The sequence below is a fragment of the Lissotriton helveticus genome, chromosome 8, assembly GCF_964261635.1.
Source record: "Lissotriton helveticus chromosome 8, aLisHel1.1, whole genome shotgun sequence".
NCBI lineage: Eukaryota > Metazoa > Chordata > Amphibia > Caudata > Salamandridae > Lissotriton > Lissotriton helveticus.
Window position 1 is genome coordinate 355,069,524 of NC_136069.1, and position 18,091 is coordinate 355,087,614.

Below are 18,091 nucleotides of genomic sequence, written 5' to 3' on the forward strand. Positions count from 1 at the left end.
ACTGGACAGAAAGGATGCTAGGCCGTATGTGCATAGGAAAGCGACTGATGCAGTGCGTGATGGTATGAGTGGGATTGGTCTGGTTGATGTGTGGAGGTTAGGAAAACCTGATGCACGTGAAGGTACTTGCTACACCTCTGCACATGATATGTGGTCGAGACTCGACTATTGGTTGGTAACGAAAGATGTTAGTGGTTGGGTTAAAAGAGTGAAACACTTGCCCAGGACTCTTTCTGATCATGCTCCTGTGCTGATGGAGGTGGGGTTACCAACACACTTTCCGGCCCCCTTCTCATGGCGCTTATCTCCTGGAATCCTGACTGATCTGGTGATGCGTGAAACTTTGAGAACGGCTGTTGAGGAGTTTTTTGCCACGAATGTAGGGTCTGTTGAGAGTATGTGCACGGTGTGGGAGGCGTTTAAAGTGACAGTACGGGGAGAATGTATGGGTCTACAGTTAGGAGTGCTGAAATCGCTGAGAAACTCTATGTCCAAAATAGAGGCAGAGCTGCTGACATTAGAGCGACTGCAGGAACTACAACCGGCAGCGACTAGATTAGCTGAAATCCGGATGAAAGTTACTGAATATAACGATCTAGCAGACCAGGAGGTTAACTACTTGTCTAAACGTGCTAGGGCGCGGTATTACAGCGAGGGGGGAAGACCAGGACGGGGGCTAGCTGACAAAATTAGGGAACCCTGGGCAAGGCATTGTAATGTACAGGAAATAATAACTGAGGACGCTAATGTGACAAATGCCGCTGACATCCTGGATTGCTTTGTGCAATATTATGGGAAGATGTATGGGTACAGGCAGACGGCAGAGGAGGACGACCTGGTGCGCTACTTAGATGATATAGCACTGGTCTGGCTATCGAAGGGACAGCAGGATTTCCTGATGCACCATATCACTGAAGGAGAGTTACGAGATGCGATAACATCACTGCCAAATGGCAAGGCGGCAGGGACCGATGGATTGCCATCCGAATTTTATAAGGAATATATCGATCTCTTGGTGCCCCGCTTGGCAATGGTACTCGAAGAGGCGTTGGAGCAAGGGCAACTACCGGCGACGATGAGGGAGGCACTGTTGGTCGCCCTGCCAAAGCCGGGCAAGTCGCTAACTAGCTGTGAGTCGTAGCCCGCTCTCTCTAATGAACACGGATGTGAAGATTATTGCCAAAGTGCTGTCAACGCGCTTACGACTGATACTATCGGCCTGGTGTTACCGGACCAGTCTGGATTTGTGCCCCTCCGCTCTACCACGCATAATCTAAGAGCTTTATTTGCGGTCCTCCATCTTCTTAAACCGGACTTGGCAGCGGTGGCAGTTTTGCTCGACGCTGCAAAGGCCTTTGACTCCGTGGCATGGCGATACATGATAGCTGTACTGCATCGCATGGGTGTACCATTTTTTTTCACCTCCTTGATCACGCTCCTGTATACCAACCCGGTGGCCCGTGTACGAGTGAATGGCCATGTTTCGGCACCGTTCCCTATACAGAGGGGGACGAGACAGGGATGTCCCCTATCGCCCTTACTTTTTGCTATAGTGTTGGAACCCATGGCCTGTATCTTACGGCAAAGATACGCAGACACGGCGCTACGCTTCCCTCTTAGGTCCCTGGCGGTGTCTATATATGCCGACGATATGGTCCTGTATATAAGAGAACCAATACAAAACTTAGACAAAGTGCTGCGGGAATTCATCAGGTTTGAGCGATTTTCTGGACTATCCATAAATTGGGAAAAATCCATATTATTGCCCCTGACGGATGCTACCCTACCTTTCCCGTCCGAGTTCCCATTGGAATGGGCGCTGGAACCGGTGCGATATTTAGGAATATGGGTTCACAGGGACAGTGTGGAGACGATTCGTGCCAACTATGGGGTGGCTATTTCAAAATTAGAGGACCAGGTTGCCCGCTGGATCAGACTACCGTTATCTTTTGCTGACAGGGTTTCCCTCATTAAGATGGTGGTATTGCCCAAATGTTTGTACTATTTCGTTAATGTGCTGCTCACGCTAACATCTAACTTCTTTACGCAGCTCCGATCCTTATTAATCACACTGGCCTGTGCTGGGAAGAAGCCGAGAGTGAAATGGGACGTCTTAACGAAACCGTACGAGATGGGAGGATTCGCTGTACCGGACATGAAGCTATATTATCTTTGCGCGAGAGCACACTTTGCAACCTACTGGTTGTCGGCTCCTCCATATACGCCCCATGTAGCACTGGAGGCCAGTGCGGTTCTTCCGTTGCCCCTCAGGGCGATGATAGTGAACTCGCACTCTATCTTTGATAAAGGGGAGGTGGACACGGTACACAGTACATATAGTGCCTGGCAGGAACTGGGACGTAGATCATGTAGACTGCCACTGTATGCGCCAAATATGCCGTTGTTGCACCACGAAGAAATTTCTGTTTCAGGAGAACTGGGAGCCCTGCAGTTGTTCCATAGCGCCGGTGTGGTGACTATGGGTGACATCTTCCCCACTGCTGCCTTCCTTCCCCTACAGACCCTATTAGATCGGGCAAGTAACTGCACTATGGCTACATTCTTATATGCCAGGCTTCGGGCTGCGATCCGGGCCTTATATCCCTCATATCCGATCGAGCCACCGGTCTTGAGCGCCCTGCAGCTCTTGTATGCATCCATCAGTAGAGTCAAATTGATCTCACGGTTATACAAAGCCTCGCAGGAGGATGAGGGTGGGGGAGCTGTATCTGCTAAAGCTAGATGGGATGCTTGCCTGCAGGATCCACTGACTGAGGATGAATGGGCGGAATGTTGTTCCATGACTGGGGGATTTGCGGCTAATGGCAATTTTCGACTCATTCACTATAAATTTGTGCAACAATGGTACTATACACCTGCCCAGTTGGCGAGATACGGTCTGCTGGACCAATCCCGCTGTGTGCGATGCGGACTGGAGGGGGCTGACTTTCTCCATTTAGCATGGGGCTGTGCAAGAGTGCATGCGTTTTGGGTGAATGTGACTGCGGCGCTTTCTGAAATGACAATGACTGACATTCACACAGACCCGCGACTCTGCCTATTAGGGATCACTTCTGGAGTGCCTGCTGGGATGCGACGCCTGGTGGTGATTGCCCTGCAGGCTGCCAAGAGGAGAGTGGCTATGACGTGGGGAGGGAGGGGGGCACCAGATGTTAAACTGTGGCTCAACGATCTGGCGTATTGTAGGGATCAATTGATCTGTTATTATGAGGAGCTGCCGGAAGCCTCCAGACCATGAGATATATGGGGTCCCTACACTAACTACATGTTGTCGAAATTAACGGACGGAGGAGGAGGGGCCTTGAATGGTTCTTCCTTACAGATTGTATTTTCTGAACTGCAGGAGAGCGGAGAGGGAGCCTCCTACCTAAGTATCTCCCTGCTGTAACATGAACAGTCCCACTACATTACCTATCCTTGTATGCAGAGCGTGGCTTCTCCTTGATACCCCCTGTGGTCTAATTGCCCTGGACAAATGTAACTGAACCGCCCTACAGACAGGGAAGAGAGGCGCTGCTCACGCCATGATTCCTACTACTCCCACGCGTATTTGTAATTTTTTGATTGCCTAGATCTGACCCCGGGGTGTTGGGTGGGAGGGAAAGTTTGATGACTTACGTTTCGAAACGAGACTGCTTGCAATATGTAAGGTAATTCGCACAAGAATCAGTATTGCATTGTAACTTGATATTGTCTTGCACAACATTATGAAGTTGATTTATATGAATGACACGATTAGCGGCCGGCCCGATGGGGTTGTAGGCCATCGGCTGTGTTCTTGTGAAACTACTAATAAAGGTCTAAAAAAAAAAAAAAACGTAGATAATGTAGTATATAATTAATTTTAAAAACATTAAAGGTATATTCCATTTTTTAAATTTATTAAACGTAATTCTTTACATTTTATTTATGTTTTTGTTTTATGTTTGTAAATCTATTTGTAATCTATAATATTTTTTATTAATTTATAAATTATTAAAATAATTATTACAACTTATTAAGTATGTATATATTATATATTTTATGTATATGTTTAAATAATGTATTATTATTATATATGTATTATTTATTAATTTTAAACATTATTAGATATTTTTAATTATGTTTATTTTATTTATTAGTGTTATTTACTTTATTTTACGTTTATATTTTTACAGAAAAAAACGATATTTTTAACATCGATATTTTTAACATCTATATATTTTTGTCGATATTTTTGTACTTACCATGTTGTAGATAGGATATCGATATTCTTGCCTTCGATATTTCTGCATCGATATTCCTGTAGGTGGATATTTTGTAGGTCGATATTTTGACAGTGATTCGTGTGATAAGTAGCAAGTGAAGGCTGGTACTTTTTAGGTGACCAAGTTGAGTAGTGCAATTGATAACTGTGGGAAGAGAACCTAAAACTAGGAGCTGAGTTGGAGAATGTCATGTATCTGTCTGTGTGTGTGTATCGCCAATTCTACCCTTACCTTCTGCCCTGCTACTTGGCCCATGGTGAGAGCACGTGACAGAGCGTGGCTGCATATTAATAGGTCACAGGCTGAGTGCCTTTAGTTAGTATGGAAGTACGGGTCGCTTGCGCGGTGTCACACGGCCGGGTTGGTCGCCTGTGGGTTTGAGTCTGGCGGCTTTGCGCTCTGCTGTAGCGCTGTCAGGATTGCGTCCCAGTGTGCGGATATCGGTATTTTCCTTAGGCCCTTGGTTTATTCACTTCTGATTGCTATACTTTTTGCTCTGGCCCATGCAAGTGTGGAATGCCTCCATGTGCAGGGGTCAGTCACCTTCCATTTTCTGGGGATTAACCTTTTGGCTACCACTATGCCTAGATCTAGGAATCTGGGGGTTACGTGTTCGTCGGAATTTGTATGACAGGTGTGTCGGCCAATCAAAGGGTATGTCTCGCTCGGTGCAGGTATGGAGTGCATCCACTACCGCCCTCCAATATGTGCTGAGGCTAGAGCAGCTCCAGGGATCGGCATCTAGGGTGGCGCGCCTGAGACAGGCAGAGTCAGCACGGTTGAAATATCTTTTGATTTTGGCAGGCGTGAAATACACTCTCTGAATGATGTAGTCCTGTATTTACCTGAATCTCATGTTTCTGGGAATCTTCACTGGACTGACAAGCACATGTGCCCATTCTGTGTCTGAGAATTGCCCGCCCAGATAATTTTCCCAATTGTGCCAGAGGGGGTCTAGACTGATCGCTGCGTACTGCCTTTGTGAGGCTGCGAACCACCGCGTAAGGTGTCTGCTTTACGCCATAACGTGCAGGTATTGTATGGTGAGATGTGTTTGTGAGTCGGTAGCAAGATCGCCACATTTCAACATGAGCATAGCTACCAGTGAACGATGCAGGAGAAATTGATCTGTGGGGAGCCCTTCATCTTCTATCATTGTCGCGTAGGGGACAAGCAAGCCGTCGCAATATAGGTCTCCCAAGGATTGTATGCATGCTTTATGCCAGTGTTGTAACTCGACGGCTGTGAGTGCGCACTGATCTCTAGGGGTGCCTTCTATAGGGAGAGCAGTGGCATAGGTTGTTATGCGTTGGGCTATGTAGAGGCTCCTTCGGTAGCATCAGTATGCCACGTTCAGCATCAGTTGTTCTGGGGGTCATGCCTTTGTACCAGGGTGGAAGAGCCTGAGGAGCTGGGGTAGCGTCTATGGTGCGTGTCGTCACGTTGACGGTCTGCCATCCATCTGGCGACCCACTGGAGTTGGGCTGCCATGTAGTAATGTTCAAAACATGGTGCTGCTGGCCGTATTGGTCCGTGGGCAAATATAATTTCTTCGCCGCCACCCTGTGTCGACCCAAACTCCATATGAAGTCTCTAGCCATCTTCTCTAGAGTGGCGAAGAAGGGGGTGGGTATATATGGGCAAGTTAGCAAAGTAATAAAGGAATTATGACAGGACCACCATTTTCACGAGTGCTACTCTGCCTGTTAGGGCCTGTGGGAGTGTGCTCCAGAATTGCATCGAATAGATCCGGCGGTTGGTGATATATTCCTATGCCTGAGTACTGTAATGTATCTGCACTCCACTGCACCCTCTAACCATTAAGTAAAAGGCCCGGGTCGTGGTTTCCTTAGCTGAAGGCGTATAATTTAGAATTGCCTACATTCACCTTCAGCCCTGATATGGCCGCAAATTCCCGTAGGATCTGGGCTAGTTGTACCAGCTCGTCATTTATGTCCCTTAGCTAGACCAGCAGATCGTCTGTGCATAATGACACCTTGTGTGTGCCATTGCCTAGCGGAATGCCATTATTTAATTGTGCCCTTATCAACTCCGCAAGCGGCTCCATCACAATTGCGAAGAGGAGCGGGGACAGTGTGCAGCTCTGCCTCGTCGTACTGGAACTATGTCTGATACATACGGGCCCAATTTCACTCTTACAACCGGATTCGTGTAGGGCAGACTGGTCAACTTTAGGAAAGCGGGCCTAATTTGTATTTTTTGATGGTTGCGAACATGTAGTCCCATTCTAGGGAGTTGAAGGCCTTTTCAAGATCGAGTATGAGGCAGCCTGCCCTTGCCCATGTGCTTGTGGAATAGGTTGCGACCCGAAAGAAGCGGCGTAGTTTGAGTGAGGTATTACGAGATAGTACAAAGCCGTTTTGGTCTGCATGGACCAGGGAGGGGACCACTTGTGCAAGTCTGTCTGCAAGGACTTTTGCTAATAATTTATAGTCGGTGTTGAGTAAAGCAAGAAGCCTATAGGAGCTCAAGTCCGTGGAATCCCTATCGGGCTTGAGCAGGGGTATCAAGTGCGCTTTGCGCAGGGAAGGAGGGAGTTGTCCTGCTTCTACAACAGCTGCATAGAGGGTGTGTAACCGCTGCGCTAGCGATCCTTGGTACGCTTTGTAGTACTCCGCCAGGAGCCCGTCCTGGAGTCTTTCCCGTGGCCAGGGACGATATTGCCTCCTTAATCTCCTCTAGTGAAACCGACTCGTTTAGCGTCTCATTATGTGTCATTGTCGCCTCGGGTAGTTGTATGAGGTCTAGAAAGGCTGGTAGGATATGCGTAACGCAGCGGCCTTGGGATTGATGCAGCTGGTTGTAGTGCTGTGTCATAGCTGTGTGGATGTCAGGTTGCATGTGTAGTAGGAGCCCTGTGTTAGTGCCCAGTGTGCCTATTGGCTTGCGGGTGTGTTCTTGACGAATTAGCCAGGCCAGGAGTCGGCCCGCCCGATTAGCGGTGGTGTAAGTGTGAGCACTATGCGCGGTGTAGTTGTGACAGCGTAGGCGTTCTATCAGCTCAGCATGCTCTGCGCGCAGCGTCCCTAGGCAATGCGGGTTTCTCCCCCCACCCTCCCCTTCTGCTTTGTATCGCAGAAGCTGTGTTTCTATTTTACTGAGGGCAGCGGACAGTTGTCTACATATGTTCCAGGTTGCTCCCAAGCAGTGTCCCTTCATTGCGACCTCAAATGCTTCCCACACCACTAGTGTGTCTCCTATTGTGCTTCTGGTGACCTCAAAATATTCGGTGAGCAGTGTTCCTAGTGATGAGCGGAATGCTGGGTCTTCTAGTGCTGTAGTTTGAAGTCTCCATGTGGGAGCAGGGGGGCACTCAGGCGTCCAGGTGAGTTGCAGCGCCTGGGGGTTATGGTCGGAGTGTGTCGGGCCTAGATATTCTTTCTGCCAAACTAGGGGAAGTAGCGCAGGAGATCCTACTATTCGATCTAGGCGTACTTGCAATCCATGTACCGCGGAGTAGTATGAGTAGGCGCGGGTGTCAGGGTTGAGGGCGCGCCATATATCTAGCAGTGCACAGTGAGTGAGCCAGTCTGTGAGGGCCTGCACATTTTGATGCTGCTGTGGTTTTAGTTAGGGGTGGAAACGACCTGTCTAAGTCTGTGTTAAGAATGGAATTAAAGTCCCCTCAAAGGAGCCAGGGATTTCCATTCCATTTAGCTAACACCCTAGTTAGGTTATCTAAAAAGTAGGGCTGACTTACGTTTGGGGCATAGATGGAAGTGATCAGCATCAGTTGGCCACTGAGTCGCCCACTAACTAATGTGTATCTGCCTTCAAGATCAATCAATACGTCTTCACTTATGGATACCAGCTCTCACCCAGATGAGGACACCCTGTGCATGGGCCGAGTAAGTTGCGCCATACACTTGACCTTTCCATCTACTGCACAGGCGCTCTAATTCCTTTTGGGACATGTGAGTCTCTTTGAGTAGCGCAATACCAGTAGACCTGCGATTAGGCGTATATTAAGTATATCTTGGTGATGGTGTGTGTATACCGCACACATTCCAAGTAACTACGTTGACAAGTAGCATGTCTCGTCGTTGAGTTAGCCAGGGTGGTGTGGGGGGGACAAGACATGGCAGCTCATGGCGTGTATGGGTGTGCTCCGAATCAGTAACATTAAAAACAAGGCACGAGTGTGAACAAGACCATGCATAACTATCAAGGGCGAGTTTCAATAGGATGCTCGTCCAAACTAGGGTGCCCAACTTATGGCACTAAGTGTGTCAGTATGATGTACGGTATGGGTGTGTGTGACGTGTGACTAAATGGGGTTGTTTCGTCCCTCGGTGTTGTGATACATGACCTCTCAGCCAATCCGTTGCACCGGGAGTGCGTATGTTTTGCATGTGTCCTCAATCACGGTAACTGGCAAGCGCTGTTCGCAGCTGTGCATCAGGCGGTGCTGTTTTTTAAGCAGATGTGTGGGCAACATATTAATTGCAACATGATAATTTGCTAGGATGGCAGGTACTTGCATTTGCTGCTTTCTATAGGGTACAGCAGTTCAAAGAGAGTCATATGATGCCATCCACCGTCTGCTGTGTGACATCTGGTAGTTGGTACTCTTCGGGGTCATCAATCCTGGAGGGTGTGGAGGCGCTGGTATCTGAGGATCTGGTAGGGCCTGGGTGTTGATCAGGGTGTTGCGCCACAGTTGCAAGTACTGAAGCCATGTGTATTGCCTCCTGCCTCTCCATTCTTCTCTGTTCTAAGTTGGGGGCAGTGGAAGCTGCGGTAGGGTCTGTTTGGGGCCTGTTGCGTCCACCTCATTGAAGTCGTCTTCGATTAGATTTCCTCAGCGCTTCTTCCATGTGTGGCCCTGGTCCTGTCCATAATCCAGATTCTTCCAGCCAGTCCCAGACTTCGGAGGGCGAATCGAAGAAGCGCACCCCGCTTTTTGCAACCACTCATAGTCTGGCTGGGAATAGTAGTGAGTAGTTGAGATTGTGCAGTTGTCATTTCACTGGGGCGTATGTGCCCCTGCGCCTCTGTACTTGCGCTGTGTAGTCAGGAAATATCATAACTTGACTGTTGCCTATTTTTATGTCTGTCAGCTTGCGGGTTTATCGCAGGATCATATCGCTGTTTTTGTAGTTGAGGAATTTAAATAGAAATGGTCGCGGGCAATCCTTCGGTGGGGCTTCTGCGCAGGCAATCGGTGTGCTCTCTGAACTACGAATTGGGGCGATAGCGTGCCAGTTGGTAGTAGTTCTCTGATCCAGCGCTCAGCATACTCTTCAGGGTTCCGTCCTTCTTCTACCTCCGGGAGTCCTACAATATGGATGTGATTTTGCCGTGAGCGCCCTTTTGTATCCATCCCTTCATCTACTAGCTCATGTACATGGTCTATGAGGTCTTGTAGGGCTGTGGTGTGACTTTGCGTAATGGGATTCAGCTCCGCGAGTGATTGCTCTTGTAGGTGCACTTTTTCCCTTAGTTTGTGATGATCCGCTCGCAACAGGGTAAAATCCGAGGTGCCTTTGTCGATCTTTGACTCCAATGAGGAGCAGGTTTGGTCTAGGGCGGATCCGATCTTCTCCACCGCTGCCAGCGAGTCCAACTTGGTGGCGAGCACCACGTGTGGTGCCTCTGCTATGCTTCCTCCTTCCGCCGTTACCGGCTCTGAGTTGCCATTACGTGTATTGGGCTGTTGCATGTTTGTGTGTCGGTGGCACATTGCTAGTTGTTGTGCTGTTGGCATTCGTAAGCAAATCGTGGCTGAAACACCGATTACTAGGGGTGTTGTCACAAATGGAGTCGCCCCGGTCTGCAGGACTGATGCGTGTTCTCTGCAGTGGGTGAATAACAGCTTGGGCGGGTACGGGCGCCTCTTACTTTTCCTCAGGTGCAGGTTACGTGTCTCAGGGTGCGTAGTTCCAACATGAGTTACAGCGATAATAAGTTTGCCACGGCAACAACACACACTGCTGCGGGTTTGTGATCTTTGCTGATCTTCAGCATGTGTTCATAGTGTGGGTGCGTCCACCTGTGGGATGTGGGGTCAGCTTAGTATCGTGTGGAGCCCTTTCTTCTTTCCCTTCCAGTGGGCGATCAATTTGGGTGCCACGTGGAGGAGGGTCGCACCGCGTCTAGGCCCGCCCGGGGAAGCAGCGCCTGCTGTGTGTTGTTGCAGTGTATAGGGTTCTGACTGCTCCGCCTTCCAGCCTTAACCTAGGTCTGACTGAGCTTTCGGGCTTGATGGCTACTGGGGCTCTGTGTTCCAGGTGGGCGTGTGCGTCGCTTTTGAAGCTGTCAGGTGGTTGCATTACCTGCTCGCTCCTGTGGTGCCTGCAGTTTCCTCCCCCACTCCTCACTGTCTCCGTCTAGGCTTGTCCTTGTGCTACGGGGTGTTTGTCACCTGTATGTGTAAGGGAACGGGGGCAAAGGGGGATGAAGGGACACTTACCTCCTCCGCGTCAGCACCTCAGCACTTTGATGATTGCTTCCTCCGTCATGTGGCTGCAGCCTGAGTCCGAATTGACCCACAGCCTCAATGGCTCTCAGGGTCAAGAGGGATAGTGTTATGGTGGGGCCTGTGGATTTGGCAGTGTCTTCTGCCCTCGCTCGTCGTACCTCTAGGTATTTCCTCCGCCTTCCGCTGCTGTAGCCTGGGTCCAATCTGACCCCTGTGCCCAGCGTGGGACGGGCCTGTACCTCCTCACTGCCTCTCACGTGCGCTGTGCCCGGTCGCCTGCACGCGTGCGGGTGTCTCAGGCCTCTGCCAGTCCAGTGCGTAATGTTACCCGCTGGGCAGATGGGACAGGTAGTGTGCTTTGTGGTGATCGGGGCCTGCGGGGCCAGTCACACCCAACGCGCGTGCCTGCTTCTCCTTGGGTGCTGCCTCTACCCCTTGCTACCACATCCTGGGCCCGATCCGACCCCTGTGCCTGGAGCGGGGTGAACCTGCCTCGTCTCCCAGCTTCCCTACGGCACCATTGCGGACTTGCCTGCATACACTTGGGCGCCTCAGGCCTCTTCCTGGTGGTCCAGCGAGTTACGCTCTCCGCTGGGCAGGTAGGAGGAGCCGCTTGCTCCGCTCCCAAGCAACCATGGTCTGGGTCCGATCCTGCCATGAGCCTGGTGTGGGGTGGGTCCACGTCGCTCCAGTGCCTCACATCAGTGTTTCTGTGGTCCGCTTGTGCGCGAGTCTCCCCTGATTCCTACACACTGGCCTGGCCGATCACACGCTGCTGAATGAGAGAGTGGGGGGAGGGGGACAGGGAGATGCCGCTCACCTTATACCTAATGCAGTGCTCTGTTCTGTTACAGTGCAGGGCAGGCGCTCAATCTCCCAGCACTATCTTCTTCTTTCCGCGAGAGGCAACTTGTTTTGAGGTCAGGGGTGTAGGACCGCAGCTTCCTCAGTGGCGCGGGCTCAATGAGTGCTCACGGGCCGCAGATGTCCACCGCTCAGCTTTGGTGGCACCTTTATCCGGTCTTGGGTGTGGGGCTGTGTTACCCTCGTAGCGATCGTCCATGTAAGGAATGTTCCTTCTTTGGGTGGCTCTGCTGTTGTGAGCCCGTAGCTTCTGGGCTGGGTTTGGGGATTCCAGTGCCTTTCCGCCTGTGGTTACACTGCTGCCAGGGCCTAAGGTGTCCGTCAATTCGGCTCACCGCATCTTTTCCGCCTTTATAGAATCTTGATTATGGGCTACTGCAGTTCAGCTGCACATTTGTGTCCTGGTTGTTCTAGGATGGCGGGGGATTACGGGATTTAAACAGGATAATTAAGGGTTCACTTACAGGTCTCTAGCAGCTCGCGTCCGCCATGTTGGCTGGCTAGCCGCGCCCCCTTGCAGTGCAGACTCTCATTATGCAGAGGTATCAGCATTCACAGGTCTATGCGTGTGTATTTCACATAGTCCAATATGATAATCTGCATTTTCGTATTTGTAGTTCTGTTTATCCCCATTATACTTTAACCACTTCACGTACCAAATAAAAAGATAGAGCATGAAGTGGAGAAGCTACTCGTGCCCCGGTCTTGGACAGAGAAGTATCGTCCATGAAGCAGTATTATTGTGCATAATTTACTTGTTTCCTTTCACCAACGTGTTCTGTCTAGCTTTCATTCCTATTCTTCAAAATGCCCTATCGTTTAACTATAAAGCGTTGGTTATTCCATTTTAGACGCAACACACTTCTGTGTTGAGTTTGAACCGGGCTGACATTTTGATGTTCAAGCAAAAATGTATTGATCCTATATAATTCCAGACCCACGATGTAGCAGGTACTTTTTTTGGGCAGTCACAGTAGAATGCCAAAGACTGTAGGAAATACATATTTGTGCTTGAATTGCACATACACAATGGGTTTGCCATTGAATAATGACCTGCTGGTGCTCCTATGCATTAAGGTGGGGAGGAAGCATGTCTCTAATCCTACCACTGGTATGTTAAAGGGTCAGCTTGGGCTTACTCGTGTCAACTGTATGAAAAATTGGCGAACTTGGGGAAATTTAATTGCTGCTCTTCCAGTGTGTTTTAATGGGAAATATATGTGGGTTCCTTGCTGTACCATCTGGGAAAGTAAACAGCAAATGGGCTAATAGTCCCATTATTTCACCTTCACATTGAAATGAGGGTTTAGGTCATTCTTCTTATAGTTGCATTAAAAAATGTTCATTAGTTTAGGCCCATAATTGATTTGTGATCCGAAATTATTATTGTCGTAGTCATCATTGAAACGCCTTTATTTCAAAGCAAAATGTTCCCTTTTATACTACTGGTTGGACTTTTGTGCAGGTGATTACAAACCCCCACTCTGCAGCAACTATTAAAAACTGTACCCATAAATTAAAACCATCAGCCAAGTAATTTATACTCTCTTCTCGCTGTGAATAAGCAACTCAAAAAACAACAAGTGTCTACTTTTCAAGTGAAATCCCTCATTTGAGTCCACGATCCTCCTTTTTACTCCAATATTTAGTTTTTGGCCTCACTTGCCTCTTTGTTGGTCGTAGATGCTTTCTTGTCCTCGTGGTGTTTATGTTCATTAACAAATGTTTCTTCTCCATAAAGTGCTAATTATTTAGAATTAAGTTATATTTGTTTAGTGTTAAATTCTCTGCATTTGGCCACAAATGATTACTTTAAAGTTCTTTATTGTTTACCAAAATAACATAATATTTTATTTTCTAATAACATAATGCCAAAATAATATAATATCCTCCCTTCTAAATCAACCCAATTGTGCCATAAGGCCCTAAAGTCTTCCACTGGAAGCTTATCACTTTGCACCAAATGTTCTTATATTGCCAAAATCCCCCACAGTTATCACACTTATGCTCCTGTATATCTCAATTACTCGCTCATCCTTCTTGTCTATACTCATGCTATATTATAAAACATGGCAGGCCTGCTAAACTTCTCACTTGTTTGTTCCAGTCTCGAGTGGAAGCCCAGGTCAGCGGTGTGGCCGTTACTGTGGATAACGCATTCCTGTTTGTTGCAGACTCCGCTGGATATGTGCATGTTTACGATATCCAGGACTACGCCCTCCATGGACCAGAGCCAGGACAACCAAAATGTGTGTTCAAATGGATATAACATTTTCATTGTTTGGATAAGTATCATAAATTGTGATAACTAAACTTCCACAAGAGGATATTGGTAGCATGCATAAATACCTTTTTTTGTGGAAATTGAGATCTTTAATCTTGCACATGAGTGAGAGAGCTAAGATTAAAAGGAGATGGGAAACAGAGTTAATTAAACCTGTGAAGAAGCAGTTAAGTGATGTTCTATGTCTTCAGAAGAGACATTACTTCTGGGTCTGGAAGAAGATGTGCACCTGTTTGCAGGCGATTTTAGGAACATAAGGGAGATCCTGTAGAGGCATTGGGAAAAAGTTTAGATTGATAGTTGTGAGTCTGATATAGTTTTAGAGAAACTGATGAAAAGTCACACAACCATCTATAAATATTAAAAGAGAACTGCTGAGCTCTGGTCTAGCTACTTTCCTGACATCATCTTCTGGATCTAACACTGAACATATTCATAGGAAACTTGCAGCTCTTTATAAGATCTGACCAGTATTGAGAAGGGACTCTTGGGTATGCTCATACATCTTAAGCAGGGTGCCTGGAGGGTCCCCTCCCTCACTGCCTTACTGCCTCTTTTCTCCATGCCTTATAACTTCTACTGAAACCCCAAATGGAGTGCCAAAGCAACTCACAACACCTGAAAGTACTCGGGCCCACCTTACTACCCACTTAGGTGAAGAAGGCTTTCACTGTCTAATCCTTCTTCAGCCCAGGAGATCTATTCTGCCCAGGAATTTATTTTGTTCACGAAGTTAGGACCACGGCCTCCACAATAGCATTCTAGGTGAACGCTCAAATATTTATGTTTTGGAAAGAAATTCATATTTTCTAATGGCTAAGCCTCCTCCATGCACCTCAGCCTTCCACAGGTTTTTACTGTGCATTTCCACCATGATGATCCTGGGCTGGGGAAACTAGTGACCGCTGGTGTGCCCTAAATAGGCAGGAGGAACTGTCACAATTAATTGGAAGCCCAGTGAGCACCAGGTTGCAGTACGAACCCCAGTGGTTGGCTAGCTTAGTTACACTGTTGTAGCAACCGGAAGAGTAACTATAACCAGGACCACTGGAATTTACAGCAGATGAGGACCAAATTATGCGGCAGGGTTGACTAGATTATGCAGCAAGAAAATGCAAATTATGCAGCTTAATGCAGCACATTTTCTGATAGTATTACTTAATTATTTTGTCATTTTTACACATGGTAACTCTGTCTGGGCAAAGGTTACACCTTATTAGTACCAGTTTAGCACCCAATATAGCCATAATCGATTGAAAGATAACCGGCCAACCTTTGCAAAAGGGCTACCACTGTGTGATCACCACATTTTTTATTAACTTTTGATCTGTTCGAGCTAAAAAAACATTTGTTGTTAAAATCTGCAGATTATGATGATGCATATGGTGAAATATGTGGCAAATGCAGAAAATCTATAATTAGGTAGAAAACGCTACAACCACATAATTGCATATTTTCAGTGGCTCTGACTATAACCTCAGCCATTTTTGAAGCTATAAGTGCAATTAGGACTGAAATTCATTGGTAATGGTGTATGTTTTTAAAAACACTTAATTCCCATTAAGCTACAAATACATCAATGTACTGAATGGAGGAAGATACGGACAAAAACGCGATGCCTTTGCACAAATAGTGCAAACGTTTATAGGAGGTGGCTTTGGGATTTTTCATGCTGAATTGATTGTCTCTGTGTCATGGAGTCGTTTAGCATTTCATACCCAATGTCTTCTCCTATAGAAACGGCATATCCGAATTGTAACACTGTGACCATGACCGATAATGACATTCAGTGTCGGGGGCAGTGAGAATAAAAAGCTAGGAGCCAACAATAAATCGGATGCGGGGCCTATTTGAAATATTACCCTGTACACATTGCAGATACTTTCCTATCATTTACTGTATATTTTTATTTTCTGTCACTCAGACATCAACCACTGGAGAGCCCATGTAGACATCATAACAACGTAAGTTGCATGTTCTTTTTGGTATTTCATTTTATTTATGCTGATGATAATAACAACAATTTTTCTTGGAGAAGGTAGAATACAACTTTTTTAAACTCAGATATCATGCAATACACTGTATCACAAAATATCGAATGAAAAGTTAGGATTTGGTACCAGACCTCATGGCCTACACAACATATGGTGTCCTAAATATAATTGACAAAAATATTGCCCCATGGAGTTAATGATATAAAATCTACACTCCATGGAGTAATGTTCTCATAAACGATATATAGGTCACAGTATTTATGATGATTTTTATGTTATCAGTATTCTACAAATAATTTAGCATTTTATAAGTTTGCACTTTCTAGTCTAAAATGGAGGTAACATAAATAATATGCTTGAACATATGTTTAGCCCCGGCCTATAGACAGTTGTAACTGTTTTGGCATCCATAATGTAATCCAAATATGGTAAGGTTTTCTGAAGTCGCAATTTTTTTATCAAGTGTCAGTCTACAATAAGGTGTAGCAAAAGCACATTTACTTTCTAAAAACTGCCCTCACCCACAACGTATTGTGGCAAGCTTCATCATAGGGCTGCTGCGACGCCTCAGCGCAGACCAACGCTTGAGGCAGAGCAATAGGGTGGGGGAGACAATACAAACAACTAGAAAAGGAAAAAGAAGGATCCAAAAAAGGTGCAGATAATAAGTCTAAAGCTAACTACGGGATATCCTAATAACAATGTTATGCCTGGGTTCCCTTGTCAGGGTTAAAAAGGTAATTAATCCCCTAGGATGGTGGTAAAGTGAGTGTATTATGCACCCTACACCCCTCCATTCTGCATAAAGGTAGACATGTTTCTGCCGGAATCCGTGTCTCTACCGGCTTTCATCAGGACTGTTCGATCCCTATGCTAAGTTCCCTTCCTGCTGATATAAACCTAGAATATCCATAGACTTAAGGTTACTCCACCTGTATTATGTGGCGTGGTCCAGTACACATACTCTTATTTGAGATCTGTAAACAGAGACAATAGAAAAACAAGTGAAGCAAGTTTGTGCATCAATGAACAGACAAACAGAAATAGTGATTCAAAGTGACTAAAGTGCTTTATATATGCTACCTTTATTGTTACTCAACCATTTTGGTGCAACGCAGGCGTTCTCATCATTATACGCCATCGCTAGTGAGGGAACACTCCCGTTATATTAATTCTGAACACTAAGATGCATGTTACAATATTGCAAGCATTATGTGTCTACGTCCTACCATGAATAAAAACACATACTTAAAAGAATTATGTTGGTAATCAAGACCCCAACAGTACTCTTATCGGCAATTCTATGGACTATTGTCCTTAAGATCTCACACACACAACCAAACACTTGGTGCATCTTACCAAGTTTACTGTATCAATCTCTAAAAATGGCACGGATAACCTTAAGTATATATGGATATACTAAGGGTAGATCAGCAGGAAGGGAACTTAGCTTAGGGATCTGACAGTCTGCTAAAAGCCGGTAAGGACAAGGATTCCAGCAGAAACATGTCAACCGTTTTGCAGAACGGAGGTGTGTATGGTGCATAATACACTCACTTCACCACCATCCTAGGGTATACACTACCCTTCTAACCCTGCCAGGGGAATCCAGGAATACAGTTGTTATTAGGATATCCCTTAGTTAGTTTTCAGATTCACTATCTGCACCTTTTTGTTGGATCCTTCTTTTTCCTTCTTTACTTGTTTGTATTGTCTCCCCCACCCTATTGCTCCACCTCAAGCGTTGGTCTTCGCTGAGGTGTCGCAGCAAACCTATGATGAAGCATGCCACAATACGTTGTGGGTGAGGGCAGTTTTGACAAAGTAAATGTGGGCCAGTACTTTACTCAGCAAATACTTTTTTCTTTCCATTCTTTTTCTTTTGTCATTATTTCATTCATCCTTGTGTGTTTAAACAATGTCTTCAGGCTGATGCCTTTCTCGATCCATATGTCATTCTGCAATGTCGCTCCATGATAGGTTACTTTTGTGTTGAACCAGATAGATTCCCATGCCGTGCTTTTCAGCTTCTGCGCCATGCGTCTGTCTACTTTCATCAGTGCCTCCCTCGTGTGTTTCAGTATGGCGTTGGACTTTAGTGGGTGCCGGTTTGCTGTTAGAAGGGCTATTGGCTTGAGCCCTCCCAGGATGTCTTGTTCGAGCTTATGTACTTTGGCGACCATAGCTCCAGCCTTTCTTTTATTTTTTTCAGTGTGAGGTCCTCGTTATGTTGTAGCGT

The 18,091-nt window shown here is 46.6% G+C and overlaps 1 protein-coding gene across 1 annotated transcript in view; it reads left to right on the forward strand.

The window, feature by feature from the left end:
* The window catches only part of LOC144771636 (cilia- and flagella-associated protein 337-like), a 556,113-nt gene that overhangs the window by 454,021 nt on the left and 84,001 nt on the right, over positions 1-18,091 (forward strand). Inside the window, exons 25-26 of the mRNA XM_078656000.1 lie at positions 13,682-13,823; positions 15,783-15,822. Of these exons, the coding sequence (XP_078512126.1) occupies positions 13,682-13,823; positions 15,783-15,822 (182 nt within the window). The remainder of the gene's footprint in view (positions 1-13,681; positions 13,824-15,782; positions 15,823-18,091) is intronic.